We start from the raw sequence: 18,029 nt of genomic DNA, 5'->3' as shown, positions 1-18,029 counted from the left end.
TTTTACTACAGAAGGTAAAGGTTTTCTCTGTAGTCTCCTTACATAGATGTTAACTATGAGTCATTTACATAGCGAGTTATTATATTTTTATAGAAATATGTTATTATAAATACAGGTAAAAGGGAAAATTTAAACAAGTTTGGCTTTTATTAAGATTCGGTAGGTACATTGTTAAGAACAAACAATTTGTAGGTACATTTCTAATAAAAATAAAGGAGATAAACTTATAATATTACCTACATTTAGATGGTAGTGATAACAATGAGAAAGATCGTCTATCTGATGTCAAAGGACCAATTCAAGATCTCATAATATGTTAGGTGTATGTTCGTACGATCTGAAAGGGTAATTTTTAGGACGACGAGATGTTTAACGATTATTGCAATATTTAGTTTTTCTCTCAATATTTAATATTGTGAATAGTCTAGGAAAGAGCATCCTTATATTAAGATATTACCCAACTTGTTACACTCTGTATACGAATACAAAAACCAATCGTGTAAATATTCATAGTGTTAAAATACAGTGGTGTTGTCATACCTGAGAGGGTCCTTGATATGTATGTATCTGTCGAGTGAAATGGCGCACAGATTGAGGATGGACGCGGTGGAGCACATGACGTCACAGGCTACCCACGTGTCGCAGAACTGCTCGCCGAATACCCAGTACCTGGACAAATACCATACTAGTTGTAGATAAACATGTACATAATAAAAGGACATCCATCCCTCTGGTCCTGGCAGAAGGGGCAAACATTAGAAGTGCTGGCTTGATGTCGTCAACGATGAGACACTTGCAATTGGTCTGACTATTAAGGATACCAAAAAGTTTGCGTAGTGGAGGAGAAAAATTAAGAAACCAGGGTTTACTTTGTTAATTTTGACTGTTGGGTAAAGCGCAGGGCCGACTAACAAACACGGCCTTCGCGGGACCTGAATAAATCTTTTTACGTCCTTCCCCTCGAAAAAATTTAGAAACTTACACGATCAAGTCTTTAACACCAGCGAATTGATATTAGCAGACAGCAGCGGCAACTAGCAGATTAGGATTTTGCTGACAGAACATAGATTTTGATGCAAAAGGAAATTGACAGTACATTGTGAAGAATAATGAAGAATGTGATGAAGACTTGCCCAAACAAGTCATTAAAACCAACAAATGTCATAACATGTAGGCGAAGGCCAGCAACGCTAAGAACATGTTGCCGAGGTGATATGGTAAAAACGGGAAATAGTATGACAAAATATAGAAAACTTACCCAAGCAAGTCATTAACACCAGCGAATGTCATTACAGCAGCGGCAACTAGCATGTCGGCGATGGCGAGCGACGCGAGGAACAAGTTGCCGATCCGTCGCAGACCGCGATCCGTGTAGATCGCCACGCACACTAGGATGTTGCCCGCCACACTCAGGAATATTAGGAGCGATAGGAATATGCCTGCCAAGAAAACAACAATTTATTTACAAAAATCTTATTTTTGACTGTTATTGTCGTCGTTGTTAGACTGTTAGACGCGTGACAAAAATAACCCATCGTTCACTTTGGTAACCAAAACTTAACTAACAAGGTGAGAATTATTTTTCGTTGTTTGGTACCTTATACTTGGGAGAGAAGAATTATTTTTATTGCTTCGTGTCAGTTACAAACTTGGACGATAATCAGTTACAAGAGAAGATTATTATCTCACTGTTTGGTAACTAATATCAGTTTCGTGTCACCTTCCTAAAACTAAAAAATATGTCTCTAAATTGGTCTGAGAAGGATAAGATAAAATAGTTCTTTTAACTAGTACGAATTGGCCCCAAGTTGGGGCTGTTGCTGGGGCCCCCGATTAACAAATTCTGCACGCGAAATTCACTTTAGCAGTACGTTATTTATTAATAAGACTCCATTAAAATTCATATCGCAACATACTTAATATGAGGTGAGTAACCGGTAGGTTGCGGTTTTGACAAACTTTGAGATGTAAACATACCCTAATCACTCTGTAGGTTTGTAGTCAAATATTTTCCACTCGTGTAAAAACAAGCTTAAAAACGAAAATATACGCATTATTTATCGATATCAATATATTTTTATTTATTAAAAAAATTATTAAAGTCCGCCTAATCGACATGAACAAAATGAAACATTATAAAAGATCTCCTTTTTTTGAAGTCGGTCAAAAATAGCAGCCGCACAACTCTAGTTGAGACAAATTTAATTAAAAATATGAGTTAATATTTAATCTCTCGGGACAGAATGCCACTCTGGTCCAAGAGGTTTAATTTCCGTGTACAAGACTTGAAGACTGTCACAGATTAAAGTTAATTTATTTTTATCTTATTTTTTTTAGTTTTTATGAAAGAAACTAGCTAGTGCCCACTTAGTACAATCAACAGCAAGTTAAGTTATTCAATATTGAGCATATACGATGTTAAAAGTTGGCAGTAATTTTGAAATAAATTAGTTGAACACGGTTGAAATAAATATATTAAATAAATCAATATATTAGGACAAATCACACAGATTGAGCTAGCTCCAAAATAAGTTCGAGACTTGTGTTACGGGAACATCCAAGACTCGGGCCAATAAGAAAAATATTATTTTTCCATCATAGACCGGGGATCGAATCCGAGAACTCTCGGTTGGGAGGCAAGCACTTTACCACTGCGCCTCCGAGATTGTAAATATATAACCAATAACATTCTCCTTTTTTTGGAAGTTGTTTAAAAATAGCACACTAACCGACGAGCAGTATAGAGAGCAGTGTCACCGCGTCCGGCTCTTCTCCATCTTCGAACTCCACCGTCGTCTCATTCTCTTCTAGCGCCACCTACACACAAAACATACATACATAATCACACAACACATTTTTTTTAACCTACGACGACTGAAGGATTAGTTATAAATTTTACGTGACTATCATCTCTATGTCTGTCCGTGGCATCGTAGCAGCCAAACTGCTCAACCGATTTTGATCAAGTTGTTTTTATTTGAAAGCTTGAATTTAATCGAGAGTCTTCTTAGCTATGTTTGGGAAATATACGTTTGGATATCGTCAGCACTTTTATAGCAGACTAAATGTTGCCCGGGGCTTCGCTCCCGTGGGAATTTTGAGATAAAATATAGCCTATAGCAATCTTGGACAACGTACCTTTTTAATAGTGAAAAATTTAAATATGTTCGGTAGTTTCGGAGATTACCCGAATCAAACATACAAACTCAGAAATGCTTACCTCTTTGGTAAAAGGATACCTATATGAAAATTCACCGTCTTTTTGCCAATTTGTATCTAACAAAATCCGTCTTTGTTGAATATTATTTACATGAATCACGTGTTTGCATCTTACGGAGTTTAGCCCGTATCAAGTCGTCGACAAAGCCGGCTTGTACGACAATTTTGGGAGAACACAGTTGAGAAGCTTTTGTTTAAACCCTTGAAGCCGATTTGAACAGGGGGTTGATTTCACTTCCACGTACTATATATGTTTTTTGTCAAGAAGGGAGGATGTAAATTAAATTTATGGATAAAAATATGTGAAGTTTGTTCTAATCCAGTGTATCAACGCACTTTGAAAATACACCTTTCTAACGAGACCTAAGGCGTTTGGGACTGCGATGTTATGACAATGTTACGTCCAATGTAATTAGTCAAAAATATTTCACCAATGTTTAAAGTGCTTGCGGTCTCGAACGCCTAACGACCCAAACTTCAAACTAAACCTGTATACTAAAGTGTAACTTACATTTGTAGGAAATATAGAGGCGAACTCCATTTTAGTCTGTTTGTCTGGTCATGGTTCAGGTCTTAGTGTCCACCTTCAACAGGAACGTCTCCCGGGAAGACCAGGCGATGTGTAGCGCCGCCATTGTGAGGGGCGGTCACATTTCTAGAACAAATAATAATAATAATAAAATATCTTTATTCAGACCATAAGTCCATTTTTTTATTAGTAACAATGAAACCTTAACCTATTGTTAGTAAATACAAATAAATTAAAAAAAACACAAAACATCCATCTGTCACTGCTGCACAGTTCCGTGGGAGACTGCGCAACACCACACTCAGGACGCTGTTGGTGCTGGCCCGCACACTGCGCACCAGGGATAATAATAATAATCAAATATTATAATTTATTTAGGATAGGCGGGAAGACTTTTGCAGGAGACAGCACATATTACCCGTATTTATTAAGTACATAGTGGTATAAAACAGAAATAAAGACGCTTGGTTTCGCCCTGGAATGCGACCACTCCTCTCGTCACACACTGACTTCACCCGCCAGTGAACCGAGAGGTCCTTGAAAATGTTCGAAACCTACTCGTGCCGCATGAGTTTGTATACCCATCTGACTCATATGTAGTAGTTTTCATCGACCACCACTTGCTTCCGGTGAGGAAACCTGCACCCTGATTGATTACAAACTTGTGTGTGAAATGGTGAATGAACTCATCAAAAATTTATTGTGTACGCGAGTTCTAAATTCGCGGCGAACAACTAATACCTAATATTAGTAGGAGCCTAAGAATCCTAATATAAGTATGTGTAAAATATGAAAACCAACGTCTATACGAAATGTAAATAAGCCTAAGGAGCATAATAAGAAACATGTTAACCGTAGGTACACGGATTTTTGCACAAACAAAAACAGCAGTAAAGTTTTGACGGCTTTTTTCGCGAGAACGTAAGTACTGCATTATATTAAGAGCTACACCTTAGAGATGCCGTATTCATCACAGCCTTCAAGATTCCAATGCCTGTATTATTCCGACCCTCGTGTAAATTCGTCGTAACCTAACCAGGGCTGAAAACGCCGTGAATGCAGAAATAAAGCATCTTGAAATCCAATTTTAGTGATAGAAGAGCCACGAATTTAAGTGCGCTCCTCCAGTTTCAAGCTCGTCAGTTTTTCTTCTTTCAGTTCTGCTATACGTCACCTACATTAATTAATTATTAAAATAATTAATAAATCAATCTGAAAATATTTTAATTTTGATTACACTTAAACTGTTTTTGTCCCCTCTACACATACATAGGCCACAATTGTTGCCATTCTGTTAATGTCAGCCTTACCTATATCAACGCAAGAAAAACAGCTGCGTTTTTTGTGATACGGAAGAAAATTAAAAAATGAAATTAAACTATTATGGCGCATTCGTCATCCTACGCTATAACGATCGCGTATGAAATGATATCATTTGAGTCAGAGTACAAATATTTGCCCGTACTGTGAATCGAACCTAGAACCTCCAGATAGCGGACAGGCCACTACGCCACGGAGGTAGTAGACATCAGATATGCATGCGTAGCTTAAGTCCGTATTGTACAAAGCTTTGTCTATCCACTCTCGCTAGTTTGTTCCGCGCACCAACATCCCATTACACACTCCTTATATGTGAAAGCATCACATAGAGGGGTAAATCCGTCAATTTTCATGTGGGTACACGCCCTTAAGGTAAGCACTGGTGGTAAATAAAGCCATGAACACACACCCTGACTTTTCGAGGCTTTTTCCATACAAACTTTTCGTATAGTCTAGGGTGTGTTATGTATGAACCTTTAAATAATTCTAATAGTACTTTTATCACGTCACTTATTTTTTATACATCCTAAATTATATATCCTAAAATTTAGCATATTGAGGCTATATAAGTATGTACAAAGCATAGATGTAGACCCTAAATCCTATTATAGCCCAAAATTATTTAGTTCAACTTCTTGTTGGAAACGATTAGGCTTGTCCAAACGACAAGCCTAATCGTTTCCATCACTGTCATAAATTTATCATGTTTATTCGAAAGGAAGAATATATAAAAAGTAGATTTATTATGGATTGTTATCTATGTAGTCAATCTAAGCCGCTAAAAGTGGTTGATAACACAAATATTTCCTAAACAACGACAGAATTCGATTTATTATTGGGTTCAAATAATTTATTTCCCAAAAGAATATACACATATTTTCAACGAGCGAACAATACTAGTACTGTTAAGACATTACTTACAAATTACAAAACACAAAGTCCCTTTGTTGCGTTAGTCTGTCTATTCGCGATACACTCAAAAACTACTGCACAGATTTTCATGCGGTTTTCGTCATTCGACAGTGTGTTTTCTAAGGAAGGTTCAGGTGTATAATTTATTATGGTTTTACCCGAGCGAAGCCGCGACGGGCTGCTAGTTTACATATAATTACATTACCTAAATACATCATACACAAAACATTCTATATAAATAAAATCTTCTTGCTTTTGCCATAATTACAATTAATTATTTTATCTCGACGAATCCGTCTACGATTCATATGAAAATTATCAAACAATAAATAATTCGTTCATAATATTCATTCATATTTGCCCTCACCTTTACGTTGAAATTGAAGAGTCTAAGCAATTTTAGGTTGAAGTGTACAAATAACTCGTGGTTTATTGTATGTAGATACATGCCTCTATAGTAAATCATTTTGTGTACCTGTATGTAGGTATATGTCTCATAAACGTAAGACTCGGGTACGTAAAAGCAGAGTTTGAAACGTGACACAAACTTTTTTTTATTATATCGTAACATTAACTTTTTTGTTTACCCATGCGTTACTTGGCGTCATTTTGTTTATGTGTACTCACGATACTGAGGAAACTTTATGCAATATATGTTTCTTCTTCTTCATGCTTTATTCACTTGGATCAGGTCTCCTGGCATTTCAGAACGACCACAGCTGAGAAGTAATGCCAAGCAGTGTCGGTCCCTATCACGCTATAGAAGGGCTTAAGCGTCAAGACATGTTTATTTATCCTTATCCTTAAGTATTATAAAACAAATTCCTCTACCGTGTCTGTTTGTCTATTCGCGTTAAACTCAAAAACTACTACACGGATTTTCATGCGGTTTTCACCTATAGATAGCGTGGCCTTAGGAAGGTATAATTTATTATGTTTTTACCCGAGCGAAGCCGGGGCGGGCCGTTAGTAAGGTTATTATCGTTTATATTTATTTATTTGATCGAACTTAACCTACCATTAGTGAAAAGGTTCATCATTTTATCATCTTGTCCTAGTTCAGTGAAACGTACAGACAAACAACGTAAGTATTTCGGAATTAATTACGTGGGTTATACCACACGCAAAGGCTGTCTTTTACACAAATCATCTGTCTCTATAATAATATTTAAATACTTTTTTGTTACATTATTTCCATGCCTTTTGGGAATCGTGATAAAAAGACAATATTCTTTCCCATTATCCAAATCAATCTACCCATCTCTAAGTGTGCTTATCGACGAACAGCATCGAATAATTTTGCATAAAAATTGTCTCGAGACAACCCGTACGTCTACGAGTATTTATGAGGAGCGGAAATTCTTTGCACGGAATTTTAGGAGATTTTTGAAGACGAGAATTTCGTCTTTAAGGAAAAACCGATTATATTGAGAGGTATTGAGTGGCGAATTTTAATTTCTTGTAATAATCATATTCTTTCATATGCAAGATGTTTGCCTGTTGAGTCAGAGATGTGGCATGTGGATAAACCACTTCATATCATCTCGTAGATGTCGTAAGAGGCGACTAAAGGTTTTAAAATCTTCAAAACTGGTAACAATAGCATTCCCTAAGACGGTTGATGTCAGGCAGGTGGCTGGTGTGAAATCTCAGCTTCGGCTAGGGCTTCGAGGCGTCACAGCCGCAAGAAAACTTCGCGAAACAAGGAAGGATAAGGACAGAGAGAGAGAGATTTATGAATCTGTAAAGGTAAAGACGTGATCTGTAATTAATTAGGATAAGACACAGAGAAATTTGTGAATCTGAGATTTACAGTAAGCAAGTTTTCGAGCACTGTTCAGCCCGTAAAGGTAAAGACGTGATCGGTAAGTAATTATGTTAGTTTATAGAGGTATATTGCTTCGTTTCTTCATGCTACCTTACTAGTAGGTAGGTATTGACGATGCAACTCACCCTAATAAATTAGGGTGAGTTGCATCGTCAAATTTGACGTTGACGAAACCGGCGCGCCGCTGACGTTTAGACAGAGTTTACGTTTACTTTACGTTTTTCTGCGCACGTTAAAGTTAACGTCAAATGTGACGATGCAACCCACTCTTAGAGATATATAACTTTAAGTACCTATGAATGTTTACGATTAGAATTCTTGCATACATAATCGTAAATTATATGATATTTAATTACCCACAGTGGTATTTCCTTATTTATGTCATTTCAATTTTACTAGTCTTCAATACACATAGCATTTGGACTTTTGCCGATGTTAATGGAAGATATAATTTAAAAGATATTAATTTAGTCCAAAAGAGCGTTAATGGCGACCGTTGGTTTCACAAAATTCACAGACAAATTTTCTAAATTCTAAGGCTTGTCATATACGCTTCACGGCGTCATAGCCCCAAATGCAACCACGTAAAGAAGATACATAAATGAGTCAGATTGGTATACAAACTCAGGTGGCAATACATGTGTAGCTGTCGCATAAAACCCTCGCTCTGCTGTATAAAATTGTATCCCGTAGTTACTTTTTTTGTTACTTTACTAATTTGTCAGTAGGAAGAACTATTTGACACAAACTGTGCTATTTGTCTCGGTAAAAATAGACTTATTGACCGACGAGTGCCGGCTGCTGGCGGTGGTTAAAACATCCGCCTGACATTACGATGAAAAACGTTCTATTCCAAATTCGAATAACGTAATGTTTCATCGTTCATTGAATGAAAAAATATTTTCATATTTCAGTCTATCTTTTTTTTTTGTTACAAAACGTCTCAACAGGAAGGAGAAATCTGAAAGGTGGAAACGGAAGTGCAAATGGAAACACAATGACAGATTATGCCTACTCAAATACGTGTTGAATAAAATGACAGGTAAAATTATGAGCATTTCAAAGAATATTTTATCGGATATTTCTCGACGCGTGTGTTTTTTTGAGCGTAAAAGTAGATAATAAATGATAAAATCTTCATATTTCGTTATTCGACAGCCTTACATTAGTACAAAAATTATATTATTATAAAAAACAGTCCCCCTGTCGCGTCTCTCTGTATGAAATCGACGAACTCAAAAACTATGGACGGTTTTTGGTACGGTTTTCATCTAAAAATATATAGTTTGATTCATAAACTCTTCATCAACCTAGGTGTACCCGGTCATAGCTTTTTTAAACCTGTTTAGTCGGCTAACGGTAAATAGCCGCACATCAAGGTTTAGCTGCAACATATATACCATAAACCGGGCGCCGGACAGACGGAAGTTTTCTCGGCGTAAAACCATATCATATTCTGGTCAATGTGGTAAATAACTTTTAGATATCGATATTCAATACAATTCATTATTTAATACTTAAGACAGCGGAATTCCGGGATGCAACGAGTTAAAAATAAGGTGCCTATAACAGTTGAGTAAGTGTTACACGGAAATATACTTAGGTCGACTTACGAGACTAGGTCAAGCTGCTTGGTTTATCCTTAGTAAATAATAAGATCACATTTCATGAAAATTCATTAAAGACATGGCTTTTTGCTTTTAAATTGTGTTAAGTTATGTGGATTTTTTATACAAAGAACATGCAATTTCTATATCTATGATTAACAGATTTAACCTTAGTATATTACCCTCACTTCTGTTATTGGACTAGACGGGGTCAGAAAAAACTAGCTTCATTTCAGGGTTCTGCAGTAAGCCTTCCAGCCAGAAGAGAGTATTCGTATTAGGAAACTGCAATTTTGTAGCGAAACATATTAGTTTAAATGTGTATTTTTCTTGTTTGTGTCACAATTTAGTTTTTCTATTTTTGTTTTCACTTCCTAAGTTATGCTACTTCATAAGTAGTTTGTTTTGTGAAAGAAATGATTGTTGTGGTGTATTATTATTTTAATATAAAAGATATTCTATGTAACACGTGTAAATCAGCCGGCAAATGTACAGAAAAATTCGGAAGAAATCTTCCGTCAAAGAGTACGTAAGTAATTTCAATAGTCTATAAAGTCCCCGAAGTGTAAACGAGAAAAGTTTTATCTTAAACACTGACAATCCGCACTCCAGCAGACCTTTCGTACAATTAGAAGGAAATGTCAAAACTTCGTTAAGAAAAAGTTAAGTTTTCCCGACGTTTTGACAGCGGGAAAGTGTGAGGATTTCTGGGATTGATGAGCGCCAATTGGGGCCAATTGAATTATCCTATTTAGTAACTTGCCCTGTTTTGTTTTGTCACTACCGCATTTTACAAAATTTGGCATTGTCAAAACGAGACAAAACACACTTTGGATTAAAACGTGCTTTAACTTTTTTATGAATAACAGGGCTGGATCTTAGTAAGCTTAGTAGTTGCACAGGGGGTTCTGTGTGTGTTTTTAGTAAGTTAATAATCTATATATATCTTCTATCTAAACCTAACTTAAGAGCATGTTTGTCTGTCGTTAGAGAATATAAAATTAGGTAATCATCAAAATAGATGTATTTTGATAATATGTAGACCGAACATTGCAGCTAGTTTATTTAACGATGAGTTACGAAGTCATTTGCATAAACGCAATTTACGTTGAGTCATTTCAGCTGGGATCTAAATAGGCAAGCAGTGTTATTACATAAATGAAAATATCATTGTTTTCGCGTATGATGGAGCCATAACACAAGAAAGAAAGAGAAGATGACAAGTCATACTTAATAATATAATGTATTTCCTTTTTGAAGTCAGTTAAAAATCACATACATTACCTTTGCTAACATAGGTGCGAGTATGATATAAATACTTCTCTTTTAGGCAGCTGTTTAAAAGTAGTTAAGCTAATAATTCCAAATCATAATGTACGGAAGTACACCCAATTATGTTAAATATGCGAATGTTAAAAAAACTCGGGAGTTTTCCTAAAATAATGCTAATGAACATGTAATATGTATGAAGGCGGGAATCCAGCACAAATGTAGAAAAGTGACCTAACACTAGGGTTGCCATTTGGTCGGCTGGTATTTTGTGTCCGATTGTAATCTTAGATTTTCCATATTATTTAATCTAATTAATTCAATCAGATGCGAAGATCTGATAGAATATATTACGTGTTTTTTACAGCAAAGCCAAATTAACACAGAACTTTACTAAAAAAAATAGTCAGCGCTAACTCTCAACCGCAGTGCATTCGAGAAATTATGACGCGGTTTTCATCCTTATCGACCTGGTAACTATACTGTCACTGAATGAGTTAGCATGGCCATGTTCAGTGGGAGGCAGGGAGCGGTCGTACGAAATACATTTTAAATAAGATTTTTTAAATTCAAAATTATTAATTCGTTTAGTAGAGAGCAGTTATTAGACATCATCATTGTATTTTCCATAGATAAAAGAAATATATAAAAGTATTTTCCCTCACGTTGTAGGCATAGTCAGTTACATTATTTAGGGTCAATATATCGTAAGTTAGACCTAAATATAATGTATTTTCTAAATGTCCTCATTTCTGTGTGGCGTGTGTAACCCTACTCCTGTCCTTGCAATATGTAGTGAAGTGCACTCTAAGGGGTAGTCGGGGGTAAGCCGTGTCGGTGACGGGATTCGGGGAGATAAATAAAAATAGAGGGTTGTTTGCTGGTCAAACAAGATGTGGCACCATTTCATATGTGTCTTTGTAGAATGAAATCTCAAGATCAATTTAATTTATCATGACTCTTTTAGCGGACAAAATTTCAGTATCGATCAGTATTACTTCCGGAGGCCTACCAGCAAACATACTAGCACAAACCGCGTTACTAAGTCCACATGCTGTCTCTTTTTTCCCATATCGTGTAGAAAAGAGAGACAGTGTGGACGCATTGACGTGCTACGTGTTTTATGTTTCATGGTTAGAACCCCTTGTCTTTTCGGTTCCAACCGCTTCTAAAATTGTTATTAGTGAAGTTGGATCACTATAACAAAGCACCAAATAATGATCTATAAAATTGGTTATTGTTAGAGCCACAAAGGAGGATGCCTGAGGGCGTGCCTGATGATTCACATGACCCAAAACACATGCAATTGTGGTGTCTGAGGTGTCTCTCCGCAAACAATGGTTTATCTGCTTGTTTGTCCTGAGAGCACAAACACCACGGCGTGACCTGATGTCAGCCATATCACAGATTACATAATACCTCAGTAGCCATACATAAAGTCATCGAGGTAACTCATTTTTGGAAAGACACGATTTGATTGATAGGAAGTTCCTTTTGTTTTTTTAGTTACATTATATTACCTTGCTATCTCTTGTTGGTTTAATGGTTCACTGGTAGATAACGCCATATGGCGTTAACTCCAACTTTTATACATCATTGTAGGTAATTTTGTGCAATAACATTTTAAAATAAAATAAATTTCACTTGTTTCGCTGTCACATGCTTTCCACACGAAAAGAAGAAGCATAAACACAGCACGACAAGATATTTCCTAAAGTCGGCTAAAGCTATAAAGTAAGTATATTCTTTCTATCATCCCCGATCCACATAAAGGGTGTCCTACCCTAAGTCTCGGGTAATTTGAGCAAGGGATCGCGATAAAGTGGGGAAAATAAAACGGTGTGCCCGCATACATTATGCTCTCTATTGTTTTTCGATCATTGTAGATCTGCCTCAGGGAAAAATCCGTTTTTATGGTAAGGATTGTGAGGTATCCTACTTAATAAGTATATTTTATCTTCCAGCTGATAGGCTGAATATTACGCGGAATCGAGACACAATAGATAAACAATTGTTTGAAAATCATAATGAGATGAGAAAATTCTGGAATCAAGCGGGAATTGAACCCGCGCTCTTTCTATCCGGGACATTGCTCTTAACCACTGTCCCGAATGGACAGGGGCGCGGGTTCAATTCAATTCCCGCTCGATTCCAGATTTTTGTCATCTCATTATTATTCTCAAAAATAAGTTAAAAATACATGTGTGACATGTATAACAAATTCATTTAAACAATTGTTTGCCCGGCGCATTTGCACCGGTTCGTAAGTTAAACGCACTTTTGCAATAGCCATTCATTAGATGGATGACCACAAATGTATTATCTCGAGCATCACGCTTCGGAAGGCACGTTAAGTCCCGGCTGTATTTGCCGTCGTTAAGCCCATCAATCCCCAATGGCCCCGCGTGGTCGTGACCCATACTCACGGGACAAATACGGGATGGACTACTCCGGTCATATTCATCCATAAATAATACCTTTAATCAGCAGTGACATTATATTGGCTGCTGATGGCTTCAAAAAACAATTCCACAAAAACTATATCATTGACAGAAAATCAACTTTTTGAATAAGAGAGTTTTTACAGCCGACAATAAAAAGGCCATTCAACTGTTTATAGCTACCTACTGTAAATTTATGGACACCTCTATAGAAGTCTCGACAGCTTGCAAATACATTACTTTTCAATTTAGGATCATAATGGTATAATATTTATGAGATTTTACATCGACCGACCTTAGGTAATGGTAAAAGGTAATTAGGAATTAGTCGACTTCAAAAGGAAATAATTTTGACCTCGCCTCAGTTTAGGAGGCAAATTGGGAAAAAATGTTCCAAGGATTGATGTTTGCCAAACTTTCGTTTCAAATATATTGCTGGTCTTTCATTGTTGTAAATAAAAGCACTCATATTAACTACACAATGTTCACGCATTCGCGTTGGCATGTGTCTAAGTTCGATGACAACGTGGAGCTGACATAAGTCCAAATTGAAATAAAATAAGAATTGTGTGCTTAGACGATTATATTTTTAATGAATATTGTCGTAATAATAATATTTTGGTGAATACCAAAGAGCAACCCGTTGCGTAGTATAGTTGTTGTTGTTGCGTTAGTATTTTGTGTGATAAAAGATTGAATAATTTCGCTTTTTATGTCACAATGAAGTATAGCTTCATTATGTACAAACTCTGGCCCACGGCAAATAACTATTTACTCTAAACAACTATTATTTTTTGAACAAATTCTAATAATAATTGAAGATCTCAAAAAAGGAAAGGTCGCGACGAATAGAGAACCTTCTCTTTTTTTTTAAATCCGTCAGAAAGGAAGCAAAATTTTTTCCTTTTAAAATTCACATTTGAAAATAAATTTTCAAATTTTTTGCTTCCTTTTCTAACGAATATGAATGTTAAAAGGAAAAAAAAATCACTGTTTTTCGTTTCTATACGAAGTATTTTGAAATCGTTAGCACTTCGAGTTTGGTCACAAAAAGAATACAACGTGTGAAATTTTATTTGCACGAGTTTCCGTATCGTAGGTGCTACACGGCCGGCAGCTGGATTCATTGATTTAGCTTCTGTTATCGGTACATAAGGACTACTTTGGAATAAACGTCCAAATGTAGTGGATTCTAAGTAAATGCCAATTAAAATTGAATAAATCGTGCAGTATTCCATTTTTTGTTACGATGTTTTTAAGCATATATTTTAATTGGCAAATTGTGAAAAAGAAAATAAAGTAGCATAACGCCCGACAGGATTTATTTTACACTTATTTTTGTTAAGAGTGTATTTATAGTTAGTTAGATTATAGTTAGTTTATAAAACTGTATACTACAATGTAGATGCAATGCAAAGAAAAAGTTTAATAATTATTTTATTTGTAGATAAATAATTAAGATATGTTTAGGCTATTTTGAAGCGGTGGTGATGTAATGGTTAAGAGGCCCACCAGTGGATCGAAAAGTCCCAGTACTGGAAGTATTATATAACCTGTGGTCCCAGACTCGAATCCTATTCGTGCCACATGAGTTTGATTAACTATGATCTGGCTCATAGTTTTCATAGACCACCACTTGCTTCCGGTGAAGGAAAACAAGCCAACTAGTTAAACGTTGATTGATGCTATTTTAATTGATGATAGGTCTAAGCGTCAATTGAATGCCGGTGTTTAATGATCGGGCTAGCCTTCCAATTAAATATTGCCACTAGATTTGGTTCCATATTTCAAATGCCGAGGCAACTTGAATAAATTCTGACACCATTGTAATACAATCGATAAGAAATAATTACTATTGGGCACGTACAGGAAAAGTAAATAAATAATCATTTGTCCATACAAATACTTATCTGAGTAAACAAAATCACAAGTGTATTTCAATTTCTGGAATCAAACAGCGTGACAAGCTGTCGGCTGTCCGTATGTTTGTTTACAAAACGATAACGAAAAAATACATTTCTGTATTTCGTCGGAAATATGAAACAGTTTTAGTGATTTTCACCAGTTAACTTTGATCTTGATAACCTGCGCGCCGTTGACTTTTAGACACAATTATTACTACTTTACGTTTATTATTACTTTACGTTTTTCTGTGCAGGTTAAAGTTAACGTCAAAGTTGACTAGTGCATCTAATTATTTTGCTAGAATTCAAAATTTTATATCTAGACAACCACATCATTAGTGTTTTAGAATCAGGGCTACGGGGCATTACAGGCGTGAATACAACCGGGAGACACTCCAATGAAAGAGAATCTTGAACATTAGTTATTGTTTTTATATCGGTATTATTTTTTTAGGAAAATATCTAAGCTAATCAATTTTGATGTTATTTTTCTCTATCAGTAGTGGTTGCAGACTTGTTTACGTAACTATACAAGAATACCTTTAACCATGTATCTCTCTCTCTCTCTGATCTGAACGTTATCTTTGTGTTTTCCACAGCCATATAGCGTCGGAATGCAGGGTCCTCTTTCATACTTTTTCTTCTCCACCTCTCGCGCATCGATCACGCAGAATCGAGACACAATAGTTCGTATGTACGTAAATTCTTTACCACGAGGTAATAAATGACACATTTTACGATTGAACACACGACTTTCCTATGGTAAAATGTGATATTATATATTAGTGTGGAATAACATTTTTAGATGAAAACTCGTAAAATATAATCAGCATTCATTGGAATTTTCATTGAACTTAAACTAAACCCTATCAGAGTTTAGCGGTGAGTGCTGTACTGATATGAACTAACTCTGCCCGGTTCAATACTTGGGTTTAGTTGAGAAAGTTAACCACTTACATCGCATTTATGGTAAGATAGTTATACCAAGTTTACATAACCGTCATCGCAAGTATAAAATCGAGATGGTGATGAACTTTGGACTGTTGAAGTACATAGTCATTTAACTGTTCAAACTTTCAAAAGAAGTTTAGATGATGTTTATATTAAAGTATGAGTTTTCGATTTTAGTATACATTTTACTGTGATATACATTTAAAATCATATTGATGCGAAATACATAGAAGCAGAACTCTCTGCTTCTATGTATTTCGCATCAATATGATTTTATGATGGGGCTACGTACTCACGTAGCCCCATGGGAATAACGTTCGCCTGTAATCGAAATCTTAGATTCGAATCCTAATCGCACCACATAAGTTTGTATTCCAATCTAATTCACGTTAATTAACGTAGACCACCACTTGCTTCCAGTGAAGGAAAACATCGTGCGGAAACCTGCACACTTGTTGACAGTTTAAGTTCACTAGTGTGTATGTTACTTGTAATTTGACGCGGTAGGTAGTCACAAAAGTCACGTCAGATACCTTTAGGCAACTTGAATACATTCAGAAGAAAGAAAGAATAAATAAATATATATGTACAAATCTCACAGATTGAGTTTGCGTCCAAGTAAATTCTTGATTTTAAATTGATTGATTCGGTAAATTGTGTTGTTTAAAAAAATATATGTATTGTGTTTGTTAATAGGCAATGATTATAGCTAGCAATGCTTATTATACTGTAAACGGGTCATTAAGTAAGACATTCGAGGGAGCGATTCATTTAGTCTTGGAATTGCCTGTAAAACAGATAATTGATTGCCACCTTAATCTTCCATCAACATAAAATGCTACAATTACGAATAGATTAGGATAGAAACGATTATTCGAATAATAACTTTAGTAGAAGATATACATTAAAATATAAAAAAGTTGGAATGGTGTTGGACTGGACACATGATTGACTAGAGAAAACATAATGAAATGGACGAAAATAATAACAGAATGTCAACCAACAAATGGAAAAAGAAGGAGACGGAAATAAGTTAAAAGATAGGTGGATGATATAAACAAGAAAAAATACTTGGACAAGGAATTGACAGAAAATAATGGAAGCGAGCTATGTGTCACTGAACATGCTGAAGCTGGGTAAAGCGTTGTAAAAAATGTTTTGTAAAAATTTTGTTTTTTAGTTTCAGCAATAAAGGCTTTATTATTTCGATGTTTAGTAATAACATCAATGATAAGCAAATAGAGGCTAGCAGATGTTTGGATGTGTACAAACAATTTCGGAAAAATCGGTTCTCGGCGAATCATTAGTTTAGTCAAATTACACATTTTTTATTTATATGATTGTATCGTATCTAAGATGTCAATTAGGCATAAAAGTACCTTCATACCAAACTTCATATAAATAGGTCTTATATTATATAATTACAGACAAAAATTCCAATTGCAGATTTGTTATCTTTTTCTTTAGATAAGTCTATTCCAGTAAAAATTTCCAAAAATATACAATGTATAAATTTGACTTTCTTCAGTTTTATTATATGTATCGAAATAGTACTTCATGGTACCATCTTGCTAACTTTAATTGGTCTAATTGTTTACTGGTAGAGAATTCCTTATGGCGTTAAACCACCTTTTGTATATAAATTTTGTGCAATAAAGTCTTTAAATAAAATAAAAATAATATTAACCACAATGTGAACGAATATGAACATCCACACGAGGTAATAACTCCACAAATTGGCAATCGATGTAGCCAATTAAAATTAATATGTGTGTGAACGAGACTGAGCTGCGGACAGCTCATTCGAATGCTAATTGATCTCTTTTATTTAAATGTCTACGATTTTTCGAACATTACTACAAATGTTTGACTTCCATACTGTTTTGGGAGTGAAAGAAAACATAAAACATAGCGTGAGCCGGCTTCTACTCCTCTCGTGAAAACCGATCAAGGGCTATAGTCAAAGTTACAGCAGTAACGCATTACGCCAAGTAACTTCATTAAACTAACAAAGCTATACTCAAAATATTTACTTAAAAAAATACTTTT

General features: G+C 35.5%; 1 protein-coding gene across 1 annotated transcript in view; it reads right to left on the bottom strand.

The window, feature by feature from the left end:
- LOC128680553 (dopamine receptor 1-like) overlaps positions 1 to 18,029 on the bottom strand; it is a 63,109-nt gene that overhangs the window by 12,171 nt on the left and 32,909 nt on the right. Inside the window, exons 2-5 of the mRNA XM_053763777.2 lie at positions 3,731 to 3,874; positions 2,730 to 2,817; positions 1,259 to 1,439; positions 541 to 669 (exon numbers count right to left, since the gene is read on the bottom strand). Of these exons, the coding sequence (XP_053619752.1) occupies positions 541 to 669; positions 1,259 to 1,439; positions 2,730 to 2,817; positions 3,731 to 3,760 (428 nt within the window). The 5' untranslated portion in view covers positions 3,761 to 3,874. The remainder of the gene's footprint in view (positions 1 to 540; positions 670 to 1,258; positions 1,440 to 2,729; positions 2,818 to 3,730; positions 3,875 to 18,029) is intronic.

This window comes from Plodia interpunctella, chromosome 24 (assembly GCF_027563975.2).
Source record: "Plodia interpunctella isolate USDA-ARS_2022_Savannah chromosome 24, ilPloInte3.2, whole genome shotgun sequence".
Lineage (NCBI taxonomy): Eukaryota > Metazoa > Arthropoda > Insecta > Lepidoptera > Pyralidae > Plodia > Plodia interpunctella.
This window is presented reverse-complemented; position numbering and strand designations above follow the sequence as displayed.